The sequence below is a fragment of the Salmo salar genome, chromosome 11, assembly GCF_965601325.2.
Source record: "Salmo salar chromosome 11, fSalSal1, whole genome shotgun sequence".
Classification (NCBI taxonomy): Eukaryota; Metazoa; Chordata; class Actinopteri; order Salmoniformes; family Salmonidae; genus Salmo; species Salmo salar.
In genome coordinates, this window is record NC_138301.1 from 21,475,983 (window position 1) to 21,495,576 (window position 19,594).

Here is a 19,594-nt window from a genome sequence, read left to right on the forward strand (position 1 = left end):
TCCCATGGGACTGTAGCACAATTGGTTGTCATAATCAAGTACCCAGGAACTGTGTCAAGTATTTGTATAAGCAGTTTGGATTGATAATAAAGTATTATAAATAGCTGTAAAATAATTAAGTAGCTGTAATCAGGGTATCAGTATACAAGGCTGTGAGGGCTATGTGAAGTATAACCATGGTCCCTGTCTAATCAGTGTCCCGTTCTGCAGATTGGTCTTATGCCTGAACACTGCAACCCATAAGGGGGCAGGCTGTTTTGATTGGGGCCTACTGTAGATGCACAGTCGATTCATAGCACCTAGCTATCTCTGGGCCAAAGCTCTCTGGGGAAACCAGGGGGCCAGTTTGTCCAGGATAGGATTTCATTTCCCTCAGACACAACTGGGACAGGGGGAGCAGTCCTGCTGTGTGCTGGGCCATCTGATCCAGTCTGGTGTCAGACAAATAGCAGGGGTCTCATTAAAGAGGGAGGCCTGTGAATGAATCCTGGGGACAGGATGATGCTCAAACACTGTCGGCTCGGCTGTAGTCTTAGCACCCAGTCTGCTTACCAAGGCTATGGCTGTTGTGTGGAGCTCGGGTGTGTGAAAATACTGTGTGGCCAACAAATTCTTGGGATGCTGCAAATTATTCATTTATCTCTGATGCAGTGTGCCCATCAATTCCCATGCCTATTGGGAGTCAGTATGAATTGAGATGGAAAAGGCTCCAGTTTGCTCTTAGGCATAACAGGACAAATGAAAAGTGGCCGCTGTGCAGAATATTTTTCTAACAGGTATTAGTATAGTTGGTGATAAAAAATAAAATGTATGAATATGACTTTGTGTACGCAGGTTGTGAATCCTAATTTGTACAAAATGTTATATTTATAATTACTGATTTGCAACCATTTGACAATATCTGTATAACATTTGAATCTTAGTAAAAATGTATGATTGTCAAGATTTTTTTTATACATCTTTTTTTATACATCTAGTTTAGCACGGGGGAAAAAAATGTATGAAATGTATGCCTTCACTACTGTAAGTCGCTCTGGATAAGAGTGTCTGCTAAATGACTAGAATGTCTAGAATGTTTATATATATATATATATTAGGTTGGAAAACATACTGTAGTTGGAGAAAATTGAAATATTACAAACCAGTGTTTTATTTATTTAGTTGGGGTCTCAGTTTACTATTGAGAGTAAGAATAGTAGAATACAAGAGTTGATTGTGCATCAGCAGTTTTTATCTTATGTCAGTCACTGGATTGACTGACAATTACACATGTCAATTCTTAGATTAGTAGTTAGTCTAGCCAGCTATCTAAACTTGTAGTAATCGAATACCGACTGGGCATTCAGGGGACCCTCCAGGGGACCCCCATTGATTTTGTTCGTCATTCTCACTCACATATCATATTAACATGGCATAAGTCATGGCAAAATGTGTAGAATTGTAGGAAATTATCTTTACAATGGCAAAAATGTATCTCCACCCTATAGCAAAATGGGTATCATTGCATGAAATTAGCTGTGAAACTGCTATTAAAAAAAAGTTTCTCTGCCCCATGGCAAAATGTCTAGAATTGCGTTACATTTGTTATAAAATGGCAACATTTTCTTTCTGCCCCATGGCAAAATGTGTAGGCAATGAACTTTAAAACATAACATTTCCTTTCAGCTGTCAGTGGGGAGGGGGAAGGGTGCGGAGACGCTAGAATGTATTGCGGTGAGGTGGGGAGACCCCAACCAAATCTAGTTTAGAGCCCCTAAAAAGCTAGAGTCGCCCCTGCTGACTGAAGTATCCGACTCAAGACAAATGCGTTTTTCTTCTGCGCTGTTTTTTTAGCGTTTTCTTCACAGCGCAGGAGGATAGATACGATGGCTCTCCTACGAAGCAACGGGCTTGTGGCGCAATGGATAACGCGTCTGACTACGGATCAGAAGATTCTAGGTTCGACTCCTGGCAAGCTCGTGTATTTTTTCTGTGTCTGAATGAGATTTGGAAATGAGTGATATCTTGTGAATTTGTGCTGAGTGTCTTTGTCTACATGCGCCATTAATTTATACTTCATAAAACTCAGCAAAAAAAGAACGTCCCTTTTTCAGGACCCTGTCTTTCAAAGATAATTCGTAAAAATCCAAATAACTTCACAGATCTTCATTGTAAAGGGTTTAAACACTGTTTCCCATGCGTGTTCAATGAACCATAAACAATTAATGAACATGCACTTGTGGAACGTCATTAAGACACTAACAGCTTACAGATGGTAGGCAATTAAGAAGTTCTGAAAACTTAGGACACTAAAGAGGCCTTTCTACTGACTCTGAAAAACACTAAAAGAAAGATGCCCAGGGTCCCTGCTCATCTGCGTGAATGTGCCTTAGGCATGCTGCAAGGAGGCATGAGGACTGCAGATGTGGCCAGGGCAATAAATTGCAATGTCCGTACTGTGAGACACCTAAGACAGCGCTAAAGGGAGTCAGGACAGACAGCTGATCGTCCTCGCAGTGGCAGACTATGTGTAACAACACCAAACATCACACCTGCGGGACAGGTACAGGATGGCAACAACAACTGCCCGAGTTACACCAGGAACGCACAATCCCTCCATCAGTGCTCAATCTGTCTGCAATAGGCTGAGAGAGGCTGGACTGAGGGCTTGTTGGCCTGTTGTAAGGCAGGTCCTCACCAGACATCACCAGCAACAATGTCGCCTATGGGCACAAACCCACCATTGCTGGACCAGACAGGACTGTCAAAAAGTGTTCTTCACTGACGAGTCGTGGTTTTGTCTCACCAGGGGTGATGGTCGGATTCGCGTTTATTGTCGAAGGAATGAGCGTTACACCGAGGCCTGTACTCTGGAGCGGGATCGATTTGGAGGTGGAGGGTACGTCATGGTCTGGGGCGGTGTGTAACAGCATCATCGGACTGAGCTTGTTGTCATTGCAGGCAATCTCAATGCTGTGTGTGTGTGTTACAAGGAAGACATCCTCCTCCCTCATGTGGTACCCTTCCTGCAGGCTCATCCTGACATGACCCTCCAGCATGACAATGCCACCAACCATACTGCTCGTTCTGTGCATGATTTCCTGCAAGACAGGAATGTCAGTGTTCTGCCATGGCCAGCGAAAAGCCCTGATGTTAATCCCATTGAGCACGTCTGGGACCTGTTGGATCGGAGGGTGAGGGCTAGGGCCATTCCCCACCAGAAATGTCCAGGAACTTGCAGGTGCCTTGGTGGAAGAGTGTGGTAACATCTCACAGCAAGAACTGGCAAATCTGGTGCAGTCCATGAGGAGGAGATGCACTGCAGTACTTAATGCAGCTGGTGGCCACACGAGATACTGACTGTTACTTTTGATATTGACCCCCCTTTGTTCAGGGACACGTTATTCCATTTCTATTAGTCACATGTGTGTGGAACTTTTTCAGTTTATGTCTCAGTTGTTGAGTCTTGGTATGTTCATACAAAAATCGATAAATGTTAAGTTTGCTGAAAAATACGCAGTTTACAGTGAGAAGACGTTTATTTTTTTGCTGAGTTTTTATACACCAGTAACGGTGAAGCTGAATCAATGAGCGGATTCGATTATGCTGAGCCGCGAGGTTACCGTTCTATGAGACGTGACATTAAGGGAAAAAGCGGTGAGGGACAAGGCAGCATAGTGCGTCTTCCAGAAACTTTGAACATAACTTTTCCATAAAATATATGTTCGGATTTTCTTAGTTTTCATTGGGAAGGCCGATAAAGCGTTTTCATGAAATAAAACAATCACTTTTGCAGGTGAAAACACTGAATCCTACTCATTACTTGACATACACTTTTGTTTTGAGCCGACTTCGCCGTGGGCTTTGAACGGGGCTCTCGCCCGGGAAGCAGTTCGATTACAAATTTCACCCGGTGCAAAACACCCCTAACCGGGCGCCTGGCCCAGATTATTCGAATCCCCTCAATGTCCGCAAATTCGATGCGCCTAATAACCATAAAAACCAATCATATTGCCGTCCGCACCAAGTATCCAGAATTGACCAATTAGAGCAGAGTTCTGGTTCTTTGTTGTTGGGCTTGTGGCGCAATGGATAACGCGTCTGACTACGGATCAGAAGATTCTAGGTTCAACTCCTGGCAAGCTCGATCTTTTTGATTAAGATTTGAAAATCAGTGACACTTTGTCAACGTGTGCTATATGCAACATCAACAGTTCGGATTAGGCGGAATCAATGTCCAAAACTGTAATATGCTTTTAAAAAACCATCAGGACAAAGTGAGAAGAAAAGTATATCCACTATATGTATCTTTCATAATTCAGACACTAGAGGGCGTCAATTGCCTTTGAAATAGTACTTTTTGGAAGTACTGTACTGTAGGCCTCAAACAGACAAAAATGCTTGTACTGTGTGGTTCAGTATACTGCTGATATTGATCAACTCATAGTATACATGATTATTATGGTATTTTGTATATTGTGCTTGTTAGAAATATTTATATTTATAGCACAGCATCTGAGGGGTGGAATGCAGTGGTGCCTATACAGCCTTAACCTTTAAGATTTATAATGTGCTCTTGCATGTGTGAATTTACAATGTAACATGACATGGAAATCCTCTCATGTAGCATACTGTGTATTTTCCAGAACGGGGGCATTATGACAAGACTCTACTACGCCCCACTAGCCTGTCTCTGCCTGTGTATACCCATTAGGATTAAGTGCCTTTCACTAACTATCTATTTCATTCTTTATTTATCTTTTATCTTGTTATATAACGAGGGCTGCCATCAACATGCCTTATCACAATTAGTGTTAGATAACCTTGCCATCCAGAGAAAGTTGAGCCCCTCTGGTAGTTCATAGCTGGGTGACTAACGAGCCAAACGGGCACGTTAGCAGACAGAGCTCTCAATGTGTGTCCACTCCCTTCTCACCTACCCACACCCACACCCATTCCTCAACGACCTTTATTGATCTTTATTAATGCAATTCAATCTCTCACCCTCCTTGCCCCCCAGAGGGATGGATACCCACCTATTTTGTGTCTCGCCTGCTTTGACACGGATTTTGCCCACAGTGAGCTTGGGCCTCATTCCCCCACTGCCCAAGGGGTTAAAGGTCTGCATCTCGCTTCACATATTGTTCACAACACTCCCCTCCCAGCAGAACATCAGCATCATCAGGTCCCCAATGTCTGAGTCCAGGGTGATCAGAAAGGTGTATGTCTTATTGCCTGAGATCTCCTCGATGCTGAGAGGAAGAGAGAGAGGTTAGAGAGAAGTACATTCACCTTGATGCACTTCCTCAGGTTTTTTTCCTAGGTTTCTTTCACACATGGGCTGCAAGTAATGAACCTGAAAAGCAGAAAAAGGGTTTGACTATTAAATTGTTATTTGTTAGCTGAAACTGCTGTGCATGTGAAATAACCATAGTCTTGGGCAGCCTCTTTTATAAGGACATTCAGGGGTGGGGATGAGGAAATACAGTATTTTCATCCCCCTCCAGAAGTGTAGCGGCTCTGACAGTAGGGAGGAACAAGAATGTGACTCTCTACTCTTAGTGTAGATGCACGTAAATCATTCATAAGGCGATGTACAGCAGAATGGGATCAAAATGTACAGTGGGTTGGCAGGGAGAGTGTTCCTTTGTGATGCACACACACATCAATTATTGATATCTCCCTCTCCATTTATAGTCCTATTTCATTCAGAGGTATGAGCTGTTTCCATGTACTTCCATTACTGCTACCCTATTACTGCTACTGCTATTACTGCTATTACTGCTACTGCTATTACTGCTATTACTGCTACTGCTATTACTGCTACCCATGGGGAAGCTCTACGTTGTACAGGGGCAGACTGAGAGCTGACTGGATCCAGTCTCTAGTGAAAGTCTACAGACCCCTTTCACAGTCTTCACATTTAACTGACTTTAAATTAAATCTAAAAAGGGATTAGATCAGATAGAGCTACACAATCTAATTCTAGAAAATCTTCTAAATTAGTAAAACAAAATTAAGATGTATCGATTGTCTTCACACCCCAGAGTTATTACTTGGTTGAAGCACCTTTGACAGCAGCTACAGCTGTGAATCATTTTTAATAAGATTCTACCAACCTTGCACAGCTCCTATGACATCATATAGTTATTTTGTCAAAATTGGTCAAGCTCAATAAATTAGGATGGGAATCATTGATGGGCAGAAGTATTCAAACCTTGTCTCTGATTTTCAAGCAGATTTAAGTCAAGGCTGAGACTGGACCATTCAGGAACACTCAATATATATTTGGCAGCATCATGTTATGGGTATGTTTGTCACCTGCAGGGACTGGGGAGTTTGTCAGGATCAAAAGACATATGAAAGCAGTAAAGCCCAGATAAAAAGTTAGCGGAAACCCTGCGTCAGTTTTCTGAATATATAACACACAAATGTTAATGCCAAAGACACACCAGAATGGCTTTTCCATAGGTGTTGAGCGTTCCTTGTCCAGTCTACATTCTAACTTAAATCTGCTTAAAAATCAGAGACAAAGTTTAAATATTACTGTCCATCAATGATTCCCAACCAAATTTACTGAGTTTGAGCAATTTTGTCAAAAACAATGGATGTATGTTGCCCTAAGAGTTGTGCGAAGTTGGTAGAATCTTATTCAAAATTATTAACAGCTGTGATGGTTGCCAATGGTGCTTCCACCAAGTATAACTCTGGGATGTGAAGACATACACAATCTAGACATCTTCATTTTTTATATTTTTGATTAATTTGGAAAATGTTCTTTAATATTCTTTCACTTTGAAAATGTGGAGTAGGTCTGTAGGAAAAAAATCTAATTTAATCACTTTTTAGATGTAATTTTAAGGCAGCAAAATTTGAAGACTGTGCAAGGGGTGTGTAGACATTCACTTGGCACTGCATGTAGAGACTTGAACTCTGTAGCCCCAGTGTACTGTCTGCATGAAAACTCAGCTCATATCAGGGCCACAGCTACAATACTTAAAGACGCACTCCAGATATTTTTGAACTTTTCCTGTTGAAAAACAATATCCCACGTATAAATACAGTAATCACTTAAGGGTAAAAAAATGATGTTTTAAGGAAATAGTGTTTTCTAGACAAAACTGCAAACTTCAAGGAGTAGGCCATTCAAGGAGTTGGTCTGATGGTGCCCTCTGATGTCATCGGCCTCCCCCTTACTTGAGGGAACAATAGAGGAGTAATAGAGAACAAAATACGAAAGGCCCACACCCCAACTTTTGCCATGTCATGAGGATACTTGGACCACATATTATGATGTGCCTTTTGTTAAGTAAATCAGGTGATAAATGAAACGCATTCTGGGAGGACACACACTGACCTACCACATACCTGCTGAACTATCACATTACATACATAGGGATTTTCTCTCCTCTAGTTCTAATCATCCCGTCAGGTTGGTTCAGGACTTTCTGGTTCTGGTTTCTATCTCCATGGTTACATAGCCCCTCCCCCTGCCCATACACTCCTCCCCCCAGAGACTAAATGCCTGTTGCCCTGAGATACAAGACACACACACACACATTGCTACTGGCTACACCCTACACACACACACACACACACACACACACACACACACCACCACCACACACCCTCGGATGATCACGAACACATAGACACTAGTGGACTTACTGGCAGACACACACATAACCTACGACTCAGAGGATGAGGGAAGGGAGAGAGACTGTAGCAGCCGTGGTAAGGAGCGTGTAGGTGAGGGAGAGGTCAGTGTGTGTGAAGGTGAGGGAGAGGAGTGTGTAGGTGTTGGGGGATACGTTCTGCGTCCTTCTCTACTGCCTCAGATGGAGATACTGAGAGAGGAGAGAGAGGAGAGAGAATACAGAGAGAGGAGGTTCTGCATGGTATGAGCGGCCTAGTCTTTCAGAGAGTTCACATCAGTCCCTGGTCCCCGCCTGCCTTACACCAGCTCCTCCTCTGGGGAGCATGGCCCAAAGCCTTTCAGTCAATCCCTGACCTGGGGTGGAGTCTGGAGCATATGCTGACCCCCTACGGGCTTTCCCTGGCTGAGGAGCAGGGGTCTCTGTGGGTGGCGGCCGAGGCAATGGGACAGCTAGACTGGCTGTGGGCTGATGACCTCACTGATGACGTCAGTGTGTGTCTGAACCCTGACCTGCTGGCGTCACTGGTCTACTCCCTGCCTGACTGGCGCCTGCTCTGGTCACCTGACCCCCGCTTCCTCAACCACTTCCCGCCCATTGCCAGAGCAACCATTCCATCCCTTCTCCCTGTTTCCACAGAGCTTTGTTTATGAAATCAGCTTCTGGGCGGGGCCAGACTTGCAGGAGGCAGAGTTTCATGCTCTAATCAGAGAGGCCAGTAGAGAGACAGTAGATAATGTTACACTTACAGACACCTACACATCCTACACACAAACCTACATACACCCTGACATAACACACACCTACACACCCTACACACACACACTGACACACCACCCAACACACACACCTACACACAGACCAACACACACCCTGACATAACATACACCAGCTACTGTTACAGACTCACCTACTGCTCACACACACATGCCCTCTCACACACACACACACACACAAACCTGCAAAGCCTGCTGTCCACACGCATGCGTCTCACCGTCAGGTAGTGTCTGTCTATGTGTGTGATAGTGATGAGTGCAGTGTTGTAATATGCTGTAGCAACACTTTCCAGACACTGAAGCTTGTGGTTGGTGTCAGGTTGGTGTTGATGTCAGGATGGTGTTGGTGTCAGGTTGGTGTTGATGTCAGGATGGTGTTGATGTCAGGATGGTGTTGATGTCAGGATGGTGTTGATGTCAGGATGGTGTTGTTGTCAGGATGGTGTTGGTGTCAGGATGGTGTTGTTGTCAGGATGGTGTTGGTGCTCAGGATGGTGTTGGTGTCAGGTTGGTGTTGGTGTCAGGATGGTGTTGTTGTCAGGATGGTGTTGGTGTCAGGATGGTGTTGGTGTCAGGTAGTTGTTGGTGTCAGGATGGTGTTGGTGTCAGGATGTTGTTGATGTCAGGATGGTGTTGGTGTCAGGATGGTGTTGATGTCAGGACGGTGTTGGTGTCAGGATGGTGTTGGTGTCAGGTTGGTGTTGGTGTCAGGATGGTGTTGTTGTCAGGATGGTGTTGGTGTCAGGATGGTGTTGGTGTCAGGATGGTGTTGATGTCAGGATGGTGTTGATGTCAGGATGGTGTTGTTGTCAGGATGGTGTTGGTGTCAGGATGGTGTTGTTGTCAGGATGGTGTTGGTGTCAGGATGGTGTTGGTGTCAGGTTGGTGTTGGTGTCAGGATGGTGTTGTTGTCAGGATGGTGTTGGTGTCAGGATGGTGTTGGTGTCAGGTGGTTGTTGGTGTCAGGATGGTGTTGGTGTCAGGATGTTGTTGATGTCAGGATGGTGTTGGTGTCAGGATGGTGTTGATGTCAGGACGGTGTTGGTGTCAGGATGGTGTTGGTGTCAGGATGGTGTTGATGTCAGGATGGTGTTGGTGTCAGGTTGGTGTTGTTGTCAGGATGGTGTTGGTGTCAGGATGGTGTTGATGTCAGGATGGTGTTGGTGTCAGGATGGTGTTGGTGTCAGGATGGTTTTGGTGTCAGGTTGGTGTTGTTGTCAGGATGGTGTTGGTGTCAGGGTGGTGTTGATGTCAGGACGGTGTTGGTGTCAGGATGGTGTTGGTGTCAGGATGGTGTTGATGTCAGGATGGTGTTGGTGTCAGGTTGGTGTTGTTGTCAGGATGGTGTTGGTGTCAGGATGGTGTTGATGTCAGGATGGTGTTGGTGTCAGGATGGTGTTGGTGTCAGGATGGTTTTGGTGTCAGGTTGGTGTTGTTGTCAGGATGGTGTTGGTGTCAGGATGGTGCTGATGTCAGGATGGTGTTGGTGTCAGGATGGTGTTGGTGTCAGGATGGTGTTGGTGTCAGGATGTTGTTGGTGTCAGGATGGTGTTGATGTCAGGATGGTGTTGGTGTCAGGATGGTGTTGGTGTCAGGATGTTGTTGGTGTCAGGATGGTGTTGGTGTCAGGATGGTGTTGGTGTCAGGATGTTGTTGATGTCAGCGGCAGGTAGGCTAGTGGTTCGAGCTTTGGGCCAGTAACCAAAAGGTTGTTGGAGCGAATCCCCGAGCTGATAAGGTAAACATTTGTCGTTCTACTCCTGAACAAGGCAGTTAACCCACTGTTCTCTGGTAGGCTGTAGTTGTAAATAATAATTTGTTCTTAACTGACTTACCTAGTTAAATAAAGATTGAAAAGGAGACTGGGATAGGACTTTAACTGCCTCATTGGCTTCAGAGGAGGAGAAGCTTTAAAGTGGCTCTTATTGGCTGTGCTCCACAGCAGATGAAGTCTTTTTCAATAAAGCCACAGTCTCAGATTTCTAAGCTCCTGTCACTACACCCTTACCAAAGTTCCAGAGACTTTACCTCATCATATCAATCAATCAAGTGTGTTTTATAAAGCCCTTTTTACATCAGCAGATGTCACAAAGTGCTTATACAGACACCAAAAACGGTCCCCTTGATCTGAAATAGACCCTAGAACCTTATTTCCTAGTGAGATCTTGTCATGGCATATATTGACCAAAGTGTGTCCCAACTAAAATGGTCTTTGCATCAAACTAATATGGTATTGCATCAAATAATGTAACATGCCTACAATTCCCTGCTTGTTTCTTCCCATGAGACTTTATGGTGTTATTGACCATGGACTCATGTTCCAGAAAGCTCTTATGCAAAATGTTATTCCTGGTTTTGTACAGTACAGTACAATGCCATGAAGTTAACATGTATTACTCTAGGCTCCTGCCTGTGCCAACTACACGTTTTCCTGCTTGTTAAGGAAGGACTTCTGACATTCTACAGTATTTCCAACGTACATGGAAGAGTGGGTTTTGTTGTCGAGCTTCTTGCCGGCGACACTGCACACCCTCCTGACATTATAGCCCAGTGTGTTGCATTTGTTCTTGCGGTAGTCCAGGCAGGTACCCTTCTCAAAGGCGTTATCATCACTGCATCTGCAGGCCATGATCTGCTTGTCTTTGTTCAGAAGGGAGTCGATGAACAGGTAGACTGAACACTCACGGGCACATTTCACTGTCTGCTCAAAACCTAGCGGAGAAAGAGTGGAAACGTGACTGGAATTTTAAAAGGGGGCAGGTAATAAGACTGTAACACATATGAATTGAGCATTCAAACTTTGGACTCAAATGTTCCCCTTTGTGATCAGGTCACTGCATCATTCTAGCCCTGGTTAAATGAACTGGGACTGAGGCTATTCAGAACTGTATCTGTTCCAGCCTTCAATCTTTTCCTCTCCTCAGAATACAGACTACGCCTTAACAAGATTCTGATTATATTCTGATTATACTTTTTAGTTGGTCATTATTTGGGGATTGGTCATTATCCCCAAAGCAGATGATGTCCTGTCACTTCTCTGGGTAAAAAGGCCTGTCTACCTCTTTATGTCTGTGAGCAGACTGATCTGAGACCTGTCTTCAGGCCTGCTTCTCCTGAGGAGATCTCATCATAGCCTGGAGGCAGAATGCAGAGTAGACGGACAGGGCTGAGGGAGGCGTATTTGGCTAATTAACTCATGAGGATGACAGATGCTTTAATGTGCTTCTGTCTTTCATGTAAGAAAAAAAAAGTTTTTGATTGAATCCCCCGAAATCCCACTACCACTTATTTCAGACTATTGGGAATTCTATTCATATTCAGCAGAGCAGCGTGAATATAAGATGAGGCACTGTTTTCACACGCTACTGCTTTATTATTTTAGTTTGAGCCTCTCTGCAAGATAAGTGGTAATGGTTTACTCTGATCAAAAACAGCTCTTCCCCTTAATATACCCTACCAATATTTTTCTATATGCCAAATGACTCTCCCCTCCCCACTCCACCACTGTGACAGACTCACCATTGATTCCATGCAAGGCAATATGTTCCATTAAGCTCTGGAAAGGGTGGCATCCTGGTTGGAAGTCACCCCCGTTGTGGTAGAAGTCAACATGTGCCATAGGCTGCTTGATGCCCACACTCAGCCCCATGCGTTCTTGAGTGTAGGTGTGGATGGCATCCACAAAGAGGGCATCATCAGGGGACAGTCTGTCTGATGCTGCCATGCCCTCAAACAGGGGACCTGCTGGATCCAGACCTGGACAAAAAAAAACACAAAGGATCTCAGGCTTTTCACCAGAGTGCCATTAGACTTGGATACTTCTATAAGAATTGTACTCTAATGCATTATTTAGCAAGGAAATGGTGTGACAAAATATTTACAGAGAGTAGAAAGTCTCACCAGTGATTCGTCCAATCTTTCCAGATCCTCCCAGGTAGCAAATCCAGAGATGTGAGCACCAAGACTGTATCAAATCAGATGAACTTTCTCTGCAGGAAACTGGTAAAACTCCTGACACACAAAGATCACTATTATTTTAGTGTTGATGTGAAAAGGAGGTGATGTGGCATTATTGTCTTTTGTAGGAGACATTATATCTCCTAAAGAACTTGTCTTCACATTTCTGTCACACAAACAGTACTTTGCTATGACAATCCTTGTTGAACACGTTGAACACTTTTCTGACTCTCTCTCACCTGCAGCCACTGTAGCAGGAATGCTATGTCCTTCCCCACTGCCCTAGTGTTCTGGGCTGCGTTAGGGTAGTTCATATTGGCCTGTAAAAGCCAGTCAGTGACGATCACATTGACATTTCCAAGACTGGTCTTCAGAGCAGAAGCAAGAACGGGCACCCAGCTCTCCATCAGAGCGTTTATCTTGGAAAAAGAGAAATGGGTTTTAGTCTCATTTGTAGGGTTGGAAAGGGAGGGTATCTTACTGGAATCCTTCTACGTTTACCAGTAAACTCTCAGAATTTTGGTAACTTTCAAGGTTTTCGGGGGAATTTTATCAGATGACATCTAGTGGCCTTTTTGAGTACTCCAGATTATCACAGGTGTACATAATTATTTCTGTCCCTCTATGTGGCCTTATCACATGTCAAATATATCAAATAACATAGTTTTAAAATACAAAGCTGTTAAACATTATTATAAATTTAAACTATCAACTTAGTGAATACCATTGGTGTTTAATATGAGGGTTTCAGCATGAAATATCATTTTATTTATTTTTTTACACACTTTTATTTACTTTAATATGTCAAAATGTATTTTGTCGCCAAACTGGTAGCAGTTGTGAAAAAAATAAATAGTTGGAAGAGTTGCAGAGGTAATTCAAAAATAATGTCATTGCTGATAGGATGCTTTTTTCATATTTTTTTTTCATAATAATTTTTTCTTGAACCATAATCACTAGAAACTCATGGATAATATGGACACAAATATAAAACATGTATTCTATATATGAAGACATTTATAAAAGTTATTAAAGTATAAATTACAAAAGTTACCATATATTACCTGTTCATTACCAAAATGATAGAAGATGCCGGTAACTTTGGTAATTCACCTGTAGCTTTGCAACCCTACTCATTTGGCTCACATTTTGTTGTAAGGGACCATACAAATCTATATAACTTACTACAGTTTCCATCACATTTACCGGCCTGCATCTGAAGTGCAGAACAACAACTGAGTAAAATAAGGAGAACTGCCACCATATTATATCTGTTCCTCCACTGTATATCATTGGGTGCATCTACTGTCCATTAGTGATGTGTTTTACATAGGAGCTAATGGCCATGTTGTGTATGTGTCATCACTAGTTGAGCCAGGAGGAGAGGAGAGAACAGGCCGTACCGACCATGATAATGATGAGAGGATGACTGCTGTTGAAACCACAGGAGGTCTGAGTATGAGGTCTGAAAGCCTCCACCGTGCACCAGTCCTCTATGTCTCTAGCACCATCAGAGTAGAGCTTGAAGACTGTGCTGGTAATGTGAGGCATCTTAATTCTCAGGACAGGCTTCGGGTCCACTACAAACATAAAAAAATACAAACATGGTCAATGCAGAGTAATAATAGAGTAAAAAGGTATAATGTTTTAGGATTTTATATTTGACAATAATGTGTTTTGAAGTACAACAACAGATTATTGTGTACAGAGTGGTAGAGCAAGCATTTTCATGCATGTGCATTTCATACATACCTGATTATTGAACAGCACAGGGTTCAAACCCTGTACACTCACCCTCTGCATTGACTTTTTGTTCTGGTAAGTGTTAACTTGTGACTAGAGTCTGTGTATTCCTTGTCTAGTTTGACCATGAGTGGACACTGGACTAGAGACACTGCCCAATATACAGTATAACTTTGTGTGGTGATAATGTAATCCAGCTTTCATTTGTGATTGCAAGAAATATGAGTTGGGAAACAGCCCTTAGAGATGGTAGATTTGTTTTGTTCATACAACTTACTGTATTTAAAAAAATATTTTATATTAATATTTAATATTTATATGTTATATATATATTTTAAATATTTGTTTATATTTTATATGCAGTGTTTGTTTTATTTTCGCCAAACTCTCCCTCCACATTGTTGTCACTTCAGCCACAACAATGATAGTATTGTAGTAGATACTTCACAACAGTAATCTATTTTACATCTAACTAGCACAGTTAGTATCTTTATTCTCAGAATTGGTCATTTCACAGTCACCATTTTGACCCAAATAGGAGAGTTATTACTTGAACAACATGCATTCGGGCATTCAGAAAATAAGCACAGCCCCTAGAAATAAAATGGTAGACCTCCACAAGTCTGGTTCATCCTTGGGAGCAATTTCCAAATGCCTGAAGGTACCACGTTCATCTGTACAAACAATAGTAGGTAAGTATAAACCCCATGGGACCACGCAGCCGTCAAACCGTTCAGGAAGGAGACGCGTTCTGTCTCCTAGAGATGAACGTACTTTGGTACAAAAAGTGCAAATCAATCCCAGAACAACAGCAAAGGACCTTGTGAAGATGCTGGAGGAAACAGGTACAAAAGTATCTATATCCACAGTAAAACGAGTCCTATATCGACATAACCTGAAAGGCCGCTCAGCAAGGAAGAAGCCACTGCCCCAAAACCGCCAGAAAAAAAGCCAGACTACGGTTTGCAACTGCACATGAGGACAAAGATCGTACTTTTTGGAGAAATGTCCTCTGGTCTGATGAAACAAAAATGTAACTGTTTGGGCATCATGACCATCGTTATGTTAGGAGGAAAAATGGGGAGGCTTGCAAGCCGGAGAACACCATCCCAACCATGAAACACAGGGGTGGCAGCATCATGTTGTGGAAGTGCTTTGCTGCAGGAGGGACTGGTGCACTTCACAAAATAGATGGCCGCATGAGGAAGGAAAATTATGTGGATATATTGAAGCAACATCTCAAGACATCAGTCAAGAAGTTAAAGCTTGGTCGCAAATGGGTCTTCCAAATGGACAATGACCCCAAGCATACTTCCAAAGTTGTGGCAAAATGGCTTAAGGACAACAAAGTCAAGGTATTGGAGTGGCCATCACAAAGCCCTGACCTCTATCCCATAGAAAAATTGTGGGCAGAACTGAAAAAGCGTGTGCGAGCAAGGAGGCCTAAAAACCTGACTCAGTTACACCAGCTCTGTCAGGAGGAATGGGCCAACATTCACCCAACTTATTGTGGGAAGCTTGTGGAAGGCTACCCGAAACGTTTGACCCAAGTTAAACAATTTAAAGGCAATGCTACCAAATACTAATTGAGTGTATGTAAACTTCTGACCCACTGGGAATGTGATGAAAGAAATAAAAGCTGAAATAAATCATTCTTTCTATTATTATTCTTACATTTCACATTCTTAAAATAAAGTGGTGATCCTAACTGACCTAAGACAGGGTTTTTTACTTGGATTAAATGTCAGGAATTGTGAAAAACTGAGTTTAAATGTATTTAGCTAAGGTGTATGTACATTTCCGACTTCAACTGTATATTTCATGTACCTCTTTGTATTTTCAAAGTGTGGAAAGGGCTATTTTTGATTAACACCCAACCCAGGAAGTTTTAAAGTGACAAATCAGACACTCATCTGTTCCACTTCCCTTGATTTTCCTGGCATCACCCAGGTGATAAGTGAGCAGCAGGCAGCACAGGACTCTGAGCACCTGGACCAGAGCCATGGTGTCGACACAGACTCCCAGGTAATCCTACATACACACACACCTCAGGTGGAGAGCACAGCAGCTGAATAAGGCTAATAGAAGAGGGGAGTTATTAATATTTAAGCTGAGTGTGAGCTGGAGGTGAGGCCCTCACTGAAGATGTATGCAGGGGGTGATTCATGAAGTCAGGGTGGGCTTGAGAAGAGAGTAAAGAACACTTTGTACTCAGATAGAGTAGGAAAAAGTAGGAGCAAGGGTACCTGGGAAAGGGAGACAAGTCAGGTCCTGATTGGCTGTCGTCCCAGATTGCAAAAGTGCAGAGGTGGGTGTTGGGTGGGTGGAAGAATGGGCTGATTGTGAAACGGTTTTGTAGCAGAGAGCAAAGATACTGGATGACCCCAAGCTTTTGTTAACGTTAACCATGCCTGTTAATGTTAACCATGCCTGTTAGTGTTAACCATGTTAACCATGCCTGTTAGTGTTAACCATGCCTGTTAGTGTTAACCATGCCTGTTAGTGTTAACCATGCCTGTTAATGTTAACCATGCCTGTTATTGTTAACCATGCCTGTTATTGTTAACCATGCCTGTTAGTGTTAACCGTGCCTTTTAATGTTAACCGTGCCTGTTAGTGTTAACCATGCCTGTTAATGTTAACCATGCCTGTTAGTGTTAACCATGCCTGTTAGTGTTAACCATGCCTGTTAATGTTAACCATGCCTGTTAGTGTTAACCATGCCTGTTAGTGTTTCTTCAGTTTACTGGAAACTTCTGGAAAAAATGTCTTCATTTGTCAGTTCTATCGCATCCTCCATTGTCCTCTTAGTTTGAATCAATATCTCTTAGACAAAAGGGATAAAAGCACTAACAATCTTAGTTCTACTATTTCAACTTCTGTTTACTTTCCGTCTTGCCAGACGAAAGCCACTCTTCAGTAAAAGCAAATGACAGCCCGCTTGGAGTTTACCAAAAGGCACCTAAGGGACGCTCAGACCATGAGAAAAAAGATTCTCTGGTCTGATGAAACCAAGATTGAACTCTTTGGCCTGAATACCAAGCGTCACGTCTGGAGGAAACCTGGCACCATCCCTACGGGTTAAGCTTGGTGGTGGCAGCATCATGCTGTGGGGATGTTTATCAACGGCAGGGACTGGGAGACTAGTTAGGGTCAAGGGAAAGATGAACGGAGCAAAGTATAGAGAGACCCTTAATGAAAACCTGCTCCAGAGCGCTCAGGACCTCAGACTGGGGTGAAGGTTCACCTTCCAACAGGACAATGACCCTAAGCACACAGCCAAGACAACACAGGAGTGGCTTCGGGACAAGTCTCTGAATGTGCTTGAGTGGCCCAGCCAGAGCCCGGACTTGAACATGATCGAACATCTCTGGAGAGACCTGAAAATAGCTGGACAGCGACGCTCCCCATCCAACCTGACAGAGCTTGAGAGGATCTGCAGAGAAGAATGGGAGAAACTCCCCAAATACAGGTGTGCCAAGCTTGTAGCCTTATACACAAGAAGACGCAAAGCTAATCGCTGCCAAAGGTGCTTCAACAAAGTACTGAGTAAAGGGTCTGAATACTTATGTAAATGTAATATTTCATTTTTTCATTTTTTATACATTTGCAAACATTTCTAAAAACCTGTTTTTGCTTCGTCACAGTGGGGTATTGTGTGTAGATTGATGACAAAAAAAAACGATTTAGGCTGTAACGTAACAAAATTTGGAAAAAGTCAAGGGGTCAGAATACTTTCCGAAGGCACTGTAGGCCTAGAGTTTCAAGCTTTGGTTGATTTCCAAATTAGTTAATAATAATGTTGGATTCATGTCTACATCTCAACCAAACATCAAAGTTTAAAGAAAAGGAATAAATCAAACTTAATTTAAAGTGCAATAAAAAAAAGGCTGATTTCATTTAGTCCTATTCCTTAATTTAGGATTTTGGTTGAGATGGAAACGTGAATCCAACATATCAATTATTAATATGCAGACAAACTAGAAAGCCTGACTAAGTCAGTGGCACCGATAGAACTGTATCCAAACAGAAGATACCGCTCCTTCAAATGTTGATGTTTGGTTGCGTTGTCATCCAAACACAATTCAATATGACTTTTGTAATTCAGTAAATAGCCTAAAGTTAAGGCATCTTACAAACTAATGTAACAGTATTTATTCAACCTTAAAATGAGTAACACATCCATGGTTACTGTAACTATAAATGTCTTCTTATGTAATCATAGAAAGCATGCATGTTCAAGATCCCAGCTCTGTGGAGATCTTCACAATTGCTGTAAAAATTACTGTAATAATCTGCCCAGAATCTCGAATGGCATAGATTTATTTTTTTATGTAATTTTAACTGCAATCCAAGTCATTTGGTTGTGCTATTAGATGAAGTACAGTGATAACACATGAACCTTTACGGGATTGGTGTCCCCCCGCGGGACGGTTGAGCTAATGTGTGCTAATGTGATAAGCATGATGTTGTAAGTAACAAAAACATTTCCCAGGACATAGATATGTCTTATATGGGCAGAACGCTTAAATTCTTGTTAATCTAACTGCACTGTCCAATTTACAGTAGCTATTACAGTGAAAAAATACCATGCTATTTTTTGAGGAGAGTGCACAACAACAACAAAACTTTTATCACGGCAACTGGTTTGACACATTCACCTCTGAAGGTAAATAATGTACTTACATTCAGTAATCTTGCTCTGATTTGTCATCCTGAGAGACCCAAAGATAAAATGTAGCATAGTTTTGTTTGATAAAATCTATTTTTATATTCAAATGTAGAAACTGGGTTCTACAGTTTGAACCCCGCTGTGTCTGAGGTCATGTTTGAACCCCTTGCTTCAGGTCCTGAGCTACAGGAAGTTAGATTTGGGTGTTTCATTTCAGGCAAAAATTGAAAAAAAAGGATCCTTAAGAGGTTTTTTAAAATGGTGATAACACATTACTAAACCAAAAATGTGACATTGTCTTTCCATTGGAATTTGGTTGTGGTTTTAGATTGTTGAATGCATAGTAATAACACATTGGGAATTTAACAAACATTGGGTGTCTTTTTGAGTGGGTTGCAATCTTATAGGTTGTAATCTCATTTATCAACATCTCAACCAAATATTATCCAATTGTCCATGTTGAAATGACATGGTGTGCCCAGTAGGATAGCACCTCTGTTCGGGTCTCTTTCTATAGTGTAGGTCTGTGGTATTCAAAGTCGGGGTCGTGAGTCACTGAGGAATTGCATTGGGGTCGCCATTAAAAAATATATATATTATAATTTTTTTACTAAAAAAGTAAGAGTACAGATTATAGACAGGTTATCTGACAACGTCACGAAAACTATGTGCACGCTTCAATGGGGCACAAGGACGTATGTTGTTGTGATTCTGGATGGCCAGATAGCTAGCAACAATGACAAGAAGCTGCCATGTCTCTAGAGACAACAGGAGCGGTAGAGATAATGAATGTGATCGGCTACGAAAAGCCA

The 19,594-nt window shown here is 42.5% G+C and overlaps 1 protein-coding gene and 2 non-coding genes across 3 annotated transcripts; 2 read left to right on the plus strand and 1 right to left on the minus strand.

The window, feature by feature from the left end:
* Nucleotides 1–1,886: 1,886 nt before the first annotated feature.
* trnar-acg (transfer RNA arginine (anticodon ACG)) lies at nucleotides 1,887–1,959 on the plus strand. The gene has a single exon. It is a non-coding gene; the product is annotated as a tRNA-Arg (tRNA).
* Nucleotides 1,960–4,053: 2,094 nt separating this feature from the next.
* On the plus strand, nucleotides 4,054–4,126 carry trnar-acg (transfer RNA arginine (anticodon ACG)). The gene has a single exon. It is a non-coding gene; the product is annotated as a tRNA-Arg (tRNA).
* A 712-nt stretch (nucleotides 4,127–4,838) lies between these two features.
* LOC106562208 (hepatic triacylglycerol lipase) lies at nucleotides 4,839–16,139 on the minus strand. Its single transcript, XM_014126912.3, is given in 11 exon segments — nucleotides 4,839–4,852; nucleotides 4,984–5,250; nucleotides 7,826–7,870; nucleotides 8,116–8,149; nucleotides 10,887–11,122; nucleotides 11,930–12,166; nucleotides 12,311–12,349; nucleotides 12,352–12,421; nucleotides 12,607–12,786; nucleotides 13,766–13,947; nucleotides 16,018–16,139. Coding segments are annotated over 11 exon segments (1,401 nt in total). The 5' UTR covers nucleotides 16,115–16,139.
* Nucleotides 16,140–19,594: the final 3,455 nt, after the last annotated feature.